This window comes from Xenopus tropicalis, chromosome 2 (assembly GCF_000004195.4).
Source record: "Xenopus tropicalis strain Nigerian chromosome 2, UCB_Xtro_10.0, whole genome shotgun sequence".
Classification (NCBI taxonomy): Eukaryota; Metazoa; Chordata; class Amphibia; order Anura; family Pipidae; genus Xenopus; species Xenopus tropicalis.
Window position 1 is genome coordinate 9,620,598 of NC_030678.2, and position 15,251 is coordinate 9,635,848.

At 46.2% G+C, this 15,251-nt stretch overlaps 1 protein-coding gene across 1 annotated transcript in view; it reads left to right on the forward strand.

The window, feature by feature from the left end:
* The first annotated feature begins 634 nt into the window (after positions 1–634).
* The window catches only part of c2cd2 (C2 calcium-dependent domain containing 2), a 50,763-nt gene continuing 36,146 nt past the window's right edge, over positions 635–15,251 (forward strand). The window contains exons 1-2 of the mRNA XM_002941289.4: positions 635–731; positions 5,858–6,750. Of these exons, the coding sequence (XP_002941335.2) occupies positions 6,502–6,750 (249 nt within the window). The 5' untranslated portion in view covers positions 635–731; positions 5,858–6,501. The remainder of the gene's footprint in view (positions 732–5,857; positions 6,751–15,251) is intronic.

Sequence of the window (15,251 nt, forward strand, 5' to 3'; positions counted from 1 at the left end):
CTCTCTCTCTAGGCACTAAGCAGTTAATATACCCAGCTCTCTCTCTCTCTAGGCACTAAACAGTTAATATACCCAGCTCTCTCTCTCTCTAGGCACTAAGCAGTTAATATACCCAGCTCTCTCTCTCTCTAGGCACTAAGCAGTTAATATACCCAGCTCTCTCTCTCTCTAGGCACTAAGCAGTTAATATACCCAGCTCTCTCTCTCTAGGCACTAAGCAGTTAATATACCCAGCTCTCTCTCTCTCTAGGCACTAAGCAGTTAATATACCCAGCTCTCTCTCTCTCTAGGCACTAAGCAGTTAATATACCCAGCTCTCTCTCTCTCTAGGCACTAAGCAGTTAATATACCCAGCTCTCTCTCTCTATAGGCACTAAGCAGTTAATATACCCAGCTCTCTCTCTCTATAGGCACTAAGCAGTTAATATACCCAGCTCTCTCTCTCTCTCTAGGCACTAAGCTGTTAATAAACCCAACTTGTAACTTGACCTCATTCCTCCTGGGCACTAAGAGGTTAATAAGCCGAGCCCGTACGACCAATCATCTCTCAGCCCCCAGCACACCCCGCCCTCCCATTGCTGCTCCTTTAGTCCCAGTGACACACCCACTGTGCAAACCCCGCCCCCAGCGCCCCGCCCCCACACACTCAGATTTCCCCCAGCCGCGGCTGCTGTGGGCGCTGCAGTGAGAGAGAGAGGCCTGGGAGCCGGGCTGCTGAGTCACATGCACAGGTAGGGGGGCCGGGGTAGGTGCGGGGTTCCCTCTGCTGCCTCTTACCCCTAGTGCAGCCGGAGAGGGCAGGGGGCTGGGGGTTACTGAGCACCAATCAGCGAGGGGGACACTCAGGCTTTCGGCTCAGGGGCACTTTAAGAGAACAGTTGTGGGTGACATTGGGCAGACCAGTTGGCTGCTGTGGGACAAGGCATTGGGCAGACCAGTTGGCTGCTGTGGGGCAAGGCATTGGGCAGACCAGTTGGCTGCTGTGGGACAAGGCATTGGGCAGACCAGTTGGCTGCTGTGGGGAATGGCATTGGGCAGACCAGTTGGCTGCTGTGGGACAAGGCATTGGGCAGACCAGTTGGCTGCTGAGGGGAATGGCATTGGGCAGACCAGTTGGCTGCTGTGGGACAAGGCATTGGGCAGACCAGTTGGCTGCTGTGGGGCAAGGCATTGGACAGACCAGTTGGCTGCTGTGGGGCAAGGCATTGGGCAGACCAGTTGGCTGCTGTGGGGCAAGGCATTGGGCAGACCAGTTGGCTGCTGTGGGACAAGGCATTGGGCAGACCAGTTGGCTGCTGTGGGGCAAGGCATTGGGCAGACCAGTTGGCTGCTGTGGGGCAAGGCATTGGGCAGACCAGTTGGCTGCTGTGGGACAAGGCATTGGGCAGACCAGTTGGCTGCTGTGGGACATGGCATTGGGCAGACCAGTTGGCTGCTGTGGGACAAGGCATTGGGCAGACCAGTTGGCTGCTGTGGGACAAGGCATTGGGCAGACCAGTTGGCTGCTGTGGGGAATGGCATTGGGCAGACCAGTTGGCTGCTGTGGGGCAAGGCATTGGGCAGACCAGTTGGCTGCTGTGGGACAAGGCATTGGGCAGACCAGTTGGCTGCTGTGGGACAAGGCATTGGGCAGACCAGTTGGCTGCTGTGGGACAAGGCATTGGGCAGACCAGTTGGCTGCTGTGGGACATTGCTGCCCTGGTTTGTGGTCAGAGAGACCTGAGGTTCCAAGCAGAGGGGGGAAGATTTAGCCTCGTACTTTATACAGAGAGAAGGTTCAGCTAAGGGCCCCCACTAGCCCCCTTATACACAAATTGCCAGTGATGGCGCCGGGAGCTGCTGGCACAGGGAGAGCTTGATATGGGCAGTGCCAGCAGCCGGGCACAGTATGGCACATTATATCCTTATTCTATGCCGCTCACCCCGAGCCCCACTACGAGTTCCTGTTTGTCCTACCAGGAAGCTGCAGATCTGCACAAACTTCACCATTCAACCCCCCCCCCCCCATCCCTGCTGTTTCACTTGCACTTAACCCTTTGTCTGCCCTGGGCCTCCCACAGGGAGCCGAGAGAATGCAAACGGGGCGCCGAATGGACCCCCATGGAGGACCCGGCAGCTGGGTACATAGTTTTATAGTTCAGCTGTAAGTCACTTGGTTCCATGGAACAATCAGCCAACACTGTGTTTCTGCTTCTGGAAATGACATTTTGCCCCCCAACCCGACCCGGGGGGGGGGGGCAAACATTTCTTCTGTAACTTGTTTTATAATGTTCTGATACCAAACAGCTCTAAAGTATTGTCATTAACCTTCACAGCTTTATCAGCCTTCTGCTAACAGGGAATGCTGGGAGTTGTAGTTCAGCAGTCAACATTAACAAACTCAACTCATGATCTGTCGTCTCCTTACTTACTGATAATGCTGCTATAGCCGGGGAATTGGACCTTTATTGCTGGCCGGGGAGCGCAGGCAACTAATCTGTAACAGGCGGGGCAAGTTGTACTGATTATTCCGATCTTGTGCCAGTCATGTGCCCAAAATGGTGTTGGTGCCATGAAAGAACCTAAGAGGGGCAGTCGCCAAATTTGTTATCTTTTTCGTGTTAGAAAGGGGATACTTTATGGCTGAGATTCTAGCTATCTGTATAACAGAGCATTCTGTCACAGTGGCACAGATCCTATCTGATCCCCCCCCCCCCCCCATTGTAAGCAGCAGTCCTGCCCTGCTTTATGGCTGAGATTCTAGCTATCTGTATAACAGAGCATTCTGTCACAGTGGCACAGATCCTATCTGATCCCTCCCATTGTAAGCAGCAGTCCTGCCCTGCTTTATGGCTGAGATTCTAGCTATCTGTATAACAGAGCATTCTGTCACAGTGGCACAGATCCTATCTGATCCCTCCCATTGTAAGCAGCAGTCCTGCCCTGCTTTATGGCTGAGATTCTAGCTATCTGTATAACAGAGCATTCTGTCACAGTGGCACAGATCCTATCTGATCCCTCCCATTGTAAGCAGCAGTCCTGCCCTGCTTTATGGCTGAGATTCTAGCTATCTGTATAACAGAGCATTCTGTCACAGTGGCACAGATCCTATCTGATCCCCCCATTGTAAGCAGCAGTCCTGCCCTGCTTTATGGCTGAGATTCTAGCTATCTGTATAACAGAGCATTCTGTCACAGTGGCACAGATCCTATCTGATCCCCCCCATTGTAAGCAGCAGTCCTGCCCTGCTTTATGGCTGAGATTCTAGCTATCTGTATAACAGAGCATTCTGTCACAGTGGCACAGATCCTATCTGATCCCCCCCCCCCCATTGTAAGCAGCAGTCCTGCCCTGCTTTATGGCTGAGATTCTAGCTATCTGTATAACAGAGCATTCTGTCACAGTGGCACAGATCCTATCTGACCCCCCCATTGTAAGCAGCAGTCCTGCCCTGCTTTATGGCTGAGATTCTAGCTATCTGTATAACAGAGCATTCTGTCACAGTGGCACAGATCCTATCTGATCCCCCATTGTAAGCAGCAGTCCTGCCCTGCTTTATGGCTGAGATTCTAGCTATCTGTATAACAGAGCATTCTGTCACAGTGGCACAGATCCTATCTGATCCCCCCATTGTAAGCAGCAGTCCTGCCCTGCTTTATGGCTGAGATTCTAGCTATCTGTATAACAGAGCATTCTGTCACAGTGGCACAGATCCTATCTGATCCCCCCCATTGTAAGCAGCAGTCCTGCCCTGCTTTATGGCTGAGATTCTAGCTATCTGTATAACAGAGCATTCTGTCACAGTGGCACAGATCCTATCTGATCCCCCCCCCCATTGTAAGCAGCAGTCCTGCCCTGCTTTATGGCTGAGATTCTAGCTATCTGTATAACAGAGCATTCTGTCACAGTGGCACAGATCCTATCTGACCCCCCCATTGTAAGCAGCAGTCCTGCCCTGCTTTATGGCTGAGATTCTAGCTATCTGTATAACAGAGCATTCTGTCACAGTGGCACAGATCCTATCTGATCCCCCCATTGTAAGCAGCAGTCCTGCCCTGCTTTATGGCTGAGATTCTAGCTATCTGTATAACAGAGCATTCTGTCACAGTGGCACAGATCCTATCTGATCCCCCCATTGTAAGCAGCAGTCCTGCCCTGCTTTATGGCTGAGATTCTAGCTATCTGTATAACAGAGCATTCTGTCACAGTGGCACAGATCCTATCTGATCCCCCCATTGTAAGCAGCAGTCCTGCCCTGCTTTATGGCTGAGATTCTAGTTATCTGTATAACAGAGCATTCTGTCACAGTGGCACAGATCCTATCTGATCCCCCCCATTGTAAGCAGCAGTCCTGCCCTGCTTTATGGCTGAGATTCTAGCTATCTGTATAACAGAGCATTCTGTCACAGTGGTACAGATCCTATCTGATCCCCCCATTGTAAGCAGCAGTCCTGCCCTGCTTTATGGCTGAGATTCTAGCTATCTGTATAACAGAGCATTCTGTCACAGTGGCACAGATCCTATCTGATCCCCCCATTGTAAGCAGCAGTCCTGCCCTGCTTTATGGCTGAGATTCTAGCTATCTGTATAACAGAGCATTCTGTCACAGTGGCACAGATCCTATCTGATCCCCCCATTGTAAGCAGCAGTCCTGCCCTGCTTTATGGCTGAGATTCTAGCTATCTGTATAACAGAGCATTCTGTCACAGTGGCACAGATCCTATCTGATCCCCCCCATTGTAAGCAGCAGTCCTGCCCTGCTTTATGGCTGAGATTCTAGCTATCTGTATAACAGAGCATTCTGTCACAGTGGCACAGATCCTATCTGATCCCCCCCCCATTGTAAGCAGCAGTCCTGCCCTGCTTTATGGCTGAGATTCTAGCATTAGACATTAACATAAATGACAAGTGCCTGTCACCAGAAAGCTTTGTGAGGCAGACCAATCAAACCCTCATTATTTTTATAATGGAACATTTCTATGTAGCAGGAAATGGGGAGTCATACAATATCCGTGTAACATATTAGCTTCGTGTGTGTTACATGGTAATCACAACACTGACTTTTACTGCACCTCTGGGTACAAGGGATCATCAGTGCTGCACAGCGGGTGTGTAACCCATGATTAATCATTACTGTACTAATGCCTCTCAGTGACTTGTTTGGCTACACTAATCTGATTGGCCAGGGGCCCCAGCATGGTTCCCTTGATTGCAGTAGAAGTGAGGCTGCTGCTTGTTGACTCCATTTTAATCAAATAATTCACATTTTTAAAAATGATTTCCTTTTTCTCTGTAATAATAAAACAGTACCTGTACTTGATCCCAACTAAGATATAATTACCCCTTATTGGGGGCAGAACAGCCCTATTGGGTTTATTTAATGGTTAAATGATTCCCTTTTCTCTGTAATAATAAAACAGTACCTGTACTTGATCCCAACTAAGATATAATTACCCCTTATTGGGGCAGAACAGCCCTATTGGGTTTATTTCATGGTTAAATGATTCCCTTTTCTCTGTAATAATAAAACAGTACCTGTACTTGATCCCAACTAAGATATAATTACCCCTTATTGGGGGCAGAACAGCCCTATTGGGTTTATTTCATGGTTAAATGATTCCCTTTTCTCTGTAATAATAAAACAGTACCTGTACTTGATCCCAACTAAGATATAATTACCCCTTATTGGGGGCAGAACAGCCCTATTGGGTTTATTTCATGGTTAAATGATTCCCTTTTCTCTGTAATAATAAAACAGTACCTGTACTTGATCCCAACTAAGATATAATTACCCCTTATTGGGGGCATATCAATCCTGTTGGCTTAATTGAATGTTCAAATGATTTTTTTGTAACCACGCGTTTTGTGCTCATTTCAGTTCTGGTGCCGTTGTCCCCTCCGACCAAACCTTATCCTGCCGTCTACAGAGAAAGACCAATGGGAACCTCCGGAGTTAAAGAAAGATGGTGTCTGTTTCCGGAGGGCAGCAAATAACCGGCACTTGGAGGGTTCTACAGAAGAGCAGAGAGGATCTATCTTCCTGTTTATTTTTCAAGTTTCACTTTTGCCTTAACGCCTTTGCGGGAAGAGACGCACTGATGGGAGTCCCGGCCTGCCTGATGCCAGGGGCTTTCTAGCACTGATCTTGCCAACGTGTGTGGCACGACATCCTCCCATTGCTCCGAGGAACAGTAATGCTGGGAATCTACCCAACCTTTCCTGCACTTGTACAACCTTCCTCCGCTTGGCCGTGCCGGGAATATCTGCCTAGCGCTACGGTGTTTGTCACATTCTTTGCGGGATATGGAGGAGCTAGGGAGGAAATTGCCATCGCCAGCCCCGAGGGCCGTATCCTGACATGATCTGTGTCACTTGGGAACAATGAAACTAGCCGGCCCTGTTTTGTTTTATTTTTATTTTTTACCTTTTTGAAACGTCCACTACAAATTGGCTCCTCAGATTAGGGAGTCGTGGAATCGGCCCCTGTGTTGTTTTTCTTCTCTTTCAACGTTCCTGTGAGCCATGTCGTGGCTTGGAGAAGCTCAGTGGTTTATACTGGTGTCCCTCTTTGTTGCTGCCCTGGTCACGCTCGGGGTATACCTCTTTCAGTATGTTCTTGGTGGGATCTGGAGACGCAGATGGAGATCTCCCTCCGATGCTCAAAGTGAAGCCGATTCTCTCCTTTGCTGGATCCTGTCTCTGAGCAGCTGGAGGAGCCAGTGGCTGAAAGCTTGGATAGATGCCCTCAATGCCGAAGCTGGAAAAAGAGGAGTAAGTATCAGCTGGGAAACTGTAGAGCGCTCTTAAATGTTTACCCTTGAGTGCAGTTTAGAGTGCATCTCTCTATGGCAGTGGCTCGGGGGCAACGTGTTGCTCTCCAACCCATTGGATGTTGCTCCTAGTAGCCTCAAGCAGATGTTTATTATTGAATTCCTGGCTTTTGGGCAAGTTTTGGTTGCATAAAACCAGGTGTACCACCAAACAGAGTCTCCTGTAGGCTGCCAGTCCATATAGGGGCTACCAAATAGCCAATCACAGCCCTTCTTTTTTACCCCCAGGTACATTTTACATGCTCCTGTTGCTCCCCAACTCTTTTTACATTTGAATGTGGGTAAAAAAGGTCTATGCTGTGCAGACTGTATTCTATAGGGCCAAGTAACCGTGGTTGATCTGCCTGATCTTGGATCCTTTCCTTATCTTGGAATGCAGACCAGTTATTGGGGCATGTTATCGATTATCCCTTTCCACAGTCTCACCAATGAGACCAAGATGGTTAATATAATAATGTGAGTGCCAGGGAAAGACCACAGAGGCTTTGCGTTTAGTTAGGGTATGAAATATTTATTTTTGAATATGTGAAGTGCCAGAGATTAGTGCCCCATAGGTGTCCTTTAAATGAATTATGTGTACAGGTATGGGATCCCTTATCCAGAAACCCGTTATCCAGAAAGCTCCGAATTACTGAAAGCCCGTCTCCCATAGACTCCCTTTTAATCAAATAATTCAGAATTTTAAAACTGATTTCCTTTTTCTCTGTAATAATAAAACAGTACCTGTACTTGATCCCAACTAAGATATAATTACCCCTTATTGGGGCAGAACAGCCCTATTGGGTTTATTTAATGGTTAAATGATTCCCTTTTCTCTGTAATAATAAAACAGTACCTGTACTTGATCCCAACTAAGATATAATTACCCCTTATTGGGGCAGAACAGCCCTATTGGGTTTATTTAATGGTTAAATGATTCCCTTTTCTCTGTAATAATAAAACAGTACCTGTACTTGATCCCAACTAAGATATAATTACCCCTTATTGGGGGCAGAACAGCCCTATTGGGTTTATTTAATGGTTAAATGATTCCCTTTTCTCTGTAATAATAAAACAGTACCTGTACTTGATCCCAACTAAGATATAATTACCCCTTATTGGGGCAGAACAGCCCTATTGGGTTTATTTAATGGTTAAATTATTCCCTTTTCTCTGTAATAATAAAACAGTACCTGTACTTGATCCCAACTAAGATATAATTACCCCTTATTGGGGGCAGAACAGCCCTATTGGGTTTATTTAATGGTTAAATTATTCCCTTTTCTCTGTAATAATAAAACAGTACCTGTACTTGATCCCAACTAAGATATAATTACCCCTTATTGGGGGCAGAACAGCCCTATTGGGTTTATTTAATGGTTAAATGATTCCCTTTTCTCTGTAATAATAAAACAGTACCTGTACTTGATCCCAACTAAGATATAATTACCCCTTATTGGGGGCAAAACAATCCTATTGGGTTTGATTAATGTTTTATAGATTTTTTAGTAGGCTTACGGTATGGAGATCCAAATTACGGAAAGACCCCTTATCCGGAATACCCTTGGTCCCGAGCATTTAGGAATATTTTATTCCACTGGGCTGCTGTCCAACCCTGGTGATACAGCATCCCCGTGACAGCGACCGAGTACAAATTAATGAGCGAAACTGTAACATTTCCGTTTTTAGCTTCCCCTTTATGTAGAACATTTCTTTGTATACGTAGGAATCCTAGAGAGAGTTCCATTTACTAACGGGCACCGTTGTGTCATAAATATCCTGGGAAAGTTCATTTTTAGGTTAACTTCTTGTTTTGTGGGGCGGATTTGCCATAGTGAGTGCCTCGTCCCTCAGGCTTCTCTACATCAGTGAAACCTTTTAGTTCCAGTCGTTCTGTAAAGACTTTCTCCCTCGCACCCAGAAGGAATTCCTCCCAAAAGTTTGCCATGGAAAGTTGACCTACAAGTTCTACGACTTCATCTCAGCCTTGTAGGCTATGTTTTGTTTTCAAACAGCATACACACTTTACTGCTGCGCTGCAAGTTGGAGTGATATCCCCCCCCTCACCCCCAGCAGCCGATCAGCAGAACAATGGGAAGGGAGTAAGATAGTAGCTCCCAGTAGGTATCAGAATAGCACTCAATAGTAAGAAATCCAAGTCCGGCTTGGGACTCCTCCAGTTACATGGGAGTAGGAGAAACAATAGGTTAGCTGAAAGCAGTTCTAATGTGTAGCGCTGGCTGAAAGCTCAGACTCAGGCACACTTTACTGCTGCGCTGCAAGTTGAAGTGATATCCCCCCCCTCACCCCCCCAGCCGATCAGCAGAACAATGGGAAGGGAGCAAGATAGCAGCTCCCAGTAGGTATCAGAATAGCACTCAATAGTAAGAAATCCAAGTCCGGCTTGGGACTCCTCCAGTTACATGGGAGTAGGAGAAACAATAGGTTAGCTGAAAGCAGTTCTAATGTGAAGCGCTGGCTCCTTCTGAAAGCTCAGACTCAAGCACACTTTACTGCTGCGCTGCAAGTTGGAGTGATATCCCCCCCTCCCCCCCAGCAGCCAATCAGCAGAACAATGGGAAGGGAGCAAGATAGCAGCTCCCAGTAGGTATCAGAATAGCACTCAATAGTAAGAAATCCAAGTCCGGCTTGGGACTCCCCCAGTTACATGGGAGTAGGAGAAACAATAGGTTAGCTGAAAGCAGTTCTAATGTGTAGTGCTGGCTGAAAGCTCAGACTCAGGCACACTTTACTGATGCGCTGCAAGTTGAAGTGATATCCCCCCCCTCACCCCCAGCAGCCGATCAACAGAACAATGGGAAGGGAGCAAGATAGCAGCTCCCAGTAGGTATCAGAATAGCACTCAATAGTAAGAAATCCAAGTCCGGCTTGGGACTCCTCCAGTTACATGGGAGTAGGAGAAACAATAGGTTAGCTGAAAGCAGTTCTAATGTGAAGCGCTGGCTCCTTCTGAAAGCTCAGACTCAAGCACACTTTACTGCTGCGCTGCAAGTTGGAGTGATATCCCCCCCTCCCCCCCAGCAGCCAATCAGCAGAACAATGGGAAGGGAGCAAGATAGCAGCTCCCAGTAGGTATCAGAATAGCACTCAATAGTAAGAAATCCAAGTCCGGCTTGGGACTCCCCCAGTTACATGGGAGTAGGAGAAACAATAGGTTAGCTGAAAGCAGTTCTAATGTGTAGCACTGGCTGAAAGCTCAGACTCAGGCACAATGCACTGAGATGGCGCCTACACACCAATATTACAGCTACAAATACATTTGTTGGTTCAAGAATAAAAGGTTAAATGGCAGAGGGAATTATTTACTGTGTAACAGTGTCATTTAGAAATAAACAGTACCCCATAAATATCATGGCAGTGTCCCTTTAAAAGAGTTTGGTGTTCCCGCTCTCCTCCTTCTCTGTAAGCCCGGGCCGCTCTCTCACCAGACTGTTACTGCTTGATACATCAGTTGATCCATTTCTCAGTTACTGCTTTAGAAGCAGGATCCCCAGCTGACCTTGTGTCCGTACCTAATGTATCGATGTGCGACATCTGCTGTATAAGAGGTTTAGGGAAAGCAACTCGTGGATCCAGCCTAGCAGCTCAGCTACTGGGAAGTATGAGAGGGACTGTGTGTTTCTATGTATTTCTTAAAAAACAGTAAAAAAAAAATAAGTCTTTTTAAAAAGAAACATTTTGGGAAGGTAAAGGCAAAGGCGGTTCTTTTGAAGAAGTTTTCTGATTGGCCAGTAGTGATGTGGGGTCTTTGCCTCCGGACTCTCAGTAAGTGATATTGGCTAGTATTCCCCATCATTGCCCTGCAGAGACAGGCCAGGGGGTACTTATGCCCAAGGCAAGTACCTCTAGTGCCCCTGCCCCCAGCCATTAACTACAATAGCGCCCCATTATGGATGCCCCCACCATTTGCTTACTCACTCCCTCATAATTTGCTCATGCCTACCCCTATTCCCAGCCCTGCTGCCCCTCTGACATCATCTCTGATGAAAGCTAAGGGGGCAGGGTCGTATTTGAGCCGTCCAATCCCTTCTCAAGCTTGGGTCTGGGTGGAGTAAAGATGTCTTAGGGCGGGTAAGGGTCAGAAGATTTCCTACTTGTGCATTGCTAAAGCCTAGATCTTGTAGGAAAGGCCTTCAGAATGAAGCCCTAAGGTATATCTCCATAGTTTGTAGATTGTAAGCTCTTTTGGGCAGGGCTCTCTTCACCTCTTGTATTGGTTGTTGATTGCTTTATGTCCAATGTACGTAACCCACTTATTGTACAGCGGTGGTGAATATGTTGGTGCTTTATAAATAAATGTTAATAATGGTTGGAGGTCTAGGCAGGATACAGATGAAGGAGGCTTTCCTTTCCCTTTAAAAGCAGGGCGCGTCGTATTTTTTTATGGAAGGAGAAAGATCTGTATCAGATTGTGCAACCAAGGTCTTTCAGTTCATTTAAGACAAGGGTTGGGCCTCTGTCTGTTCAACAGTTATTCCATTTCAAACCCTCAGGGCCTCATTGGCAGCACAAAGCAGATACTGGAGCCCCTTCCATTGTGCCCTATGGACCCCATTTCCTATTAATGTAACCACGAGAACATTATAGTCCCATTTGGGAGGCAGGTCTAACAGGTCTGGACTGGGATTTCAAAATAGATCCTGGCATTTCAAGTACACAAAGGGCCAGCCCCCTAGTGACTGTCTATGGCGTCTTATAGCAACCCCAGAATCCACAGATGGCCAGTCCATGTCTGAAGTCTTGCCATGATTGGCTTAGCCATGTGAATATTTTATGCACTGACTCTCCACTTATATAGGTGTCTATACAAAGGCAGACATTGGTCAAGCTGGGCTTAATTCTGCCCTATTGTGCCATGTAAAGGTGCCCATACACGGGTGGGCAATATCGGGAGAATCCAGGATAATTCGATCCGACTAGATTTTCTAACCTGCCCGATCGAGATCTGGCCAATTTCAGGCCAGATATGGGTCGGACAGGCCCATCGGTAGTGCCCATACACGGGCTGATTAGCTGCCGAATCGGTATAAGGGACCCATATCGGCAGCTAGTATCAGCCCGTGTATGGGGACCTTTAGGGGCCAAAATCATGACCCTGCCAATTGTTATCTCATCATGGGTCAATTAAATATGCCATCAATTAAATTCCCATCATCCAGGAGCCATGTTGGTGGGCAAATCAAGCAGCAATGTGCACACTTTTTGCTACTGGTGCCAGCGAGGGACATTGCCAACAGGGTAGGATACTGCCTGAAACTGATCCGGGCACATACCACATACAATGTATATATGTATATAACCTGTCACTGTGCAGTTACATAGGAGCGGCCCAAGCCCCAAGTCTAATGTCACTTTCCGTGGGGCTGACAGTCACCGAGGCTTTGATCAATGAGCCGGCAGGATTTGGCAGTTTACTGTAGCGACGGGGAGTGGGTGAGAAATTTACAATTCGAGCAAACAAAACCACAGTAGTTTCCCTTCTAGAGCAGAAGTAAATGGCAGCTTTGAGAAATACTTCAGTACACAAAAGGAAGGAAAGTCACACCTACGAGTGGGGGGGGGGGGGGGGTACATGAGCGCGTTGGTTATATTACCTTTATATGGCTTCTGTAATATAGAACTTGTGTTATATGATTCCCCCCCTCCCATTGTAAGCAGCAGTCCTGCCCTGCTTTATGGCTGAGATTCTAGCTATCTGTATAACAGAGCATTCTGTCACAGTGGCACAGATCCTATCTGATCCCTCCATTGTAAGCAGCAGTCCTGCCCTGCTTTATGGCTGAGATTCTAGCTATCTGTATAACAGAGCATTCTGTCACAGTGGCACAGATCCTATCTGATCCCCCCATTGTAAGCAGCAGTCCTGCCCTGCTTTATGGCTGAGATTCTAGCTATCTGTATAACAGAGCATTCTGTCACAGTGGCACAGATCCTATCTGATCCCCCCATTGTAAGCAGCAGTCCTGCCCTGCTTTATGGCTGAGATTCTAGCTATCTGTATAACAGAGCATTCTGTCACAGTGGCACAGATCCTATCTGATCCCCCCATTGTAAGCAGCAGTCCTGCCCTGCTTTATGGCTGAGATTCTAGCTATCTGTATAACAGAGCATTCTGTCACAGTGGCACAGATCCTATCTGATCCCCCCATTGTAAGCAGCAGTCCTGCCCTGCTTTATGGCTGAGATTCTAGCTATCTGTATAACAGAGCATTCTGTCACAGTGGCACAGATCCTATCTGATCCCTCCCATTGTAAGCAGCAGTCCTGCCCTGCTTTATGGCTGAGATTCTAGCTATCTGTATAACAGAGCATTCTGTCACAGTGGCACAGATCCTATCTGATCCCCCCATTATCTGGAACCTGTTGTGTGAGACTATAGCCTGTGGCCAGGGGTTTCCTTGGGGCATTAAAGCCATAAAAAGCTTCAGTTCACCCAGCATTTATTTTGTACCTTTTTGTTTAGATTTCAATGTCCATTGTTGTCCACTGCTGAGTGCATTGTAAAACCTGACCTGCTAGAGCGGCTCTATGCCCCCTTGCCCTGGGGCTATTACCCACCCCCCTGTGTGTTGCTTACCTTTACAGTGAACCTTTTTCTGATGCTGCCATAGTGATTCACCCAGTGGCATAACTAGATGTCACTGGGCCTCCTAGAAAATTCAATTTGGGACCCCTAAAGTTGACCTATTCTTCCAAGCTATATTGTAATTGGCTCTATAATTAGGGCCTTCTAGAATCCTGGGCCCCCCTGCAACTGCTGGGTCATCCCTAGGGTATCAGTGCCCTAATAGCATTCATTATTAATGGGATTAATATGAGCTGAATGATGAGGGGGGGGGGGAGCAGGATTTCCCTGATTTCTGTAGTTGTTCCTAGAGTCGGGCCTTTTTGCATTCGTTGTTTTTTGGCAGCAGCTCGGAGTGTTTATATCCCCAGCAGAAAGCATTGCAATGTACTCCCCTTTGCCCAGAGGTGTAACTTGCAGCTCCGGGGACCCAGTCCCGGCCCACATCTGCTTTCCCTATTTCCCACGCTCCGCGTTCCTTTATCCCTCTCTCTCTTTGTATAATTAACTCCTTAGGGTCACGTATTAAAGATAAATATATATCAAATCTATATACAGGTATGGGATCCCTTATCCGGAAACCCATTATTCCGAATTACGGAAAGGCCATCTCCCATAGACTCCATTATAAGAAAATAATTCTAAATTTTAAAACTGATTTCCTTTTTCTCTGTAATAATAAAACAGTACCTGTACTTGATCCCAACTAAGATATAATTACCCCTTATTGGGGCAGAACAGCCCTATTGGGTTTATTTCATGGTTAAATGATTCCCTTTTCTCTGTAATAATAAAACAGTACCTGTACTTGATCCCAACTAAGATATAATTACCCCTTATTGGGGCAGAACAGTCCTATTGGGTTAATTTAATGGTTAAATGATTCCCTTTTCTCTGTAATAATAAAACAGTACCTGTACTTGATCCCAACTAAGATATAATTACCCCTTATTGGGGCAGAACAGCCCTATTGGGTTTATTTAATGGTTAAATGATTCCCTTTTCTCTGTAATAATAAAACAGTACCTGTACTTGATCCCAACTAAGATATAATTACCCCTTATTGGGGGCAGAACAGCCCTATTGGGTTTATTTCATGGTTAAATGATTCCCTTTTCTCTGTAATAATAAAACAGTACCTGTACTTGATCCCAACTAAGATATAATTACCCCTTATTGGGGGCAGAACAGCCCTATTGGGTTTATTTCATGGTTAAATGATTCCCTTTTCTCTGTAATAATAAAACAGTACCTGTACTTGATCCCAACTAAGATATAATTACCCCTTATTGGGGGCAGAACAGCCCTATTGGGTTTATTTAATGGTTAAATGATTCCCTTTTCTCTGTAATAATAAAACAGTACCTGTACTTGATCCCAACTAAGATATAATTACCCCTTATTGGCGATAAAACAAGCCTATTGGGTTTATTCAATATTTTAATGATTTTTAGCAGACTTAAGTTATGGATCCAAATTACGGAAAGATCCCTTATCCGGAAAACCCGAGCATTCTGGATAACAGATCCCATACCTGTGTGTGTGTGTGTGTGTATATATATATAATCAAAAATAAAAAAAACAAAAAATCTTTATTAATCCAACGTTTCGAACACTGAATGTGTTCTTCTTCAGGGACAACTGCCCCTGGCCTTTTGTTTCTTTTATATATATATATATATATAAAAGACTAGTCTTTGTTATTTGCCTGAAATAAATTCTTTTGCTGAATATAAGTCCTGTGTGAAGCGGTTCTACTCTCCCTGAATATCTATGCTACTATTCCGGACTGCACCCAGGCGATGGATCTCTTTTATTCGTGAGTGCCTATCCGTTTGCTGTTTGTGTATATATATATATATATATATATATATATA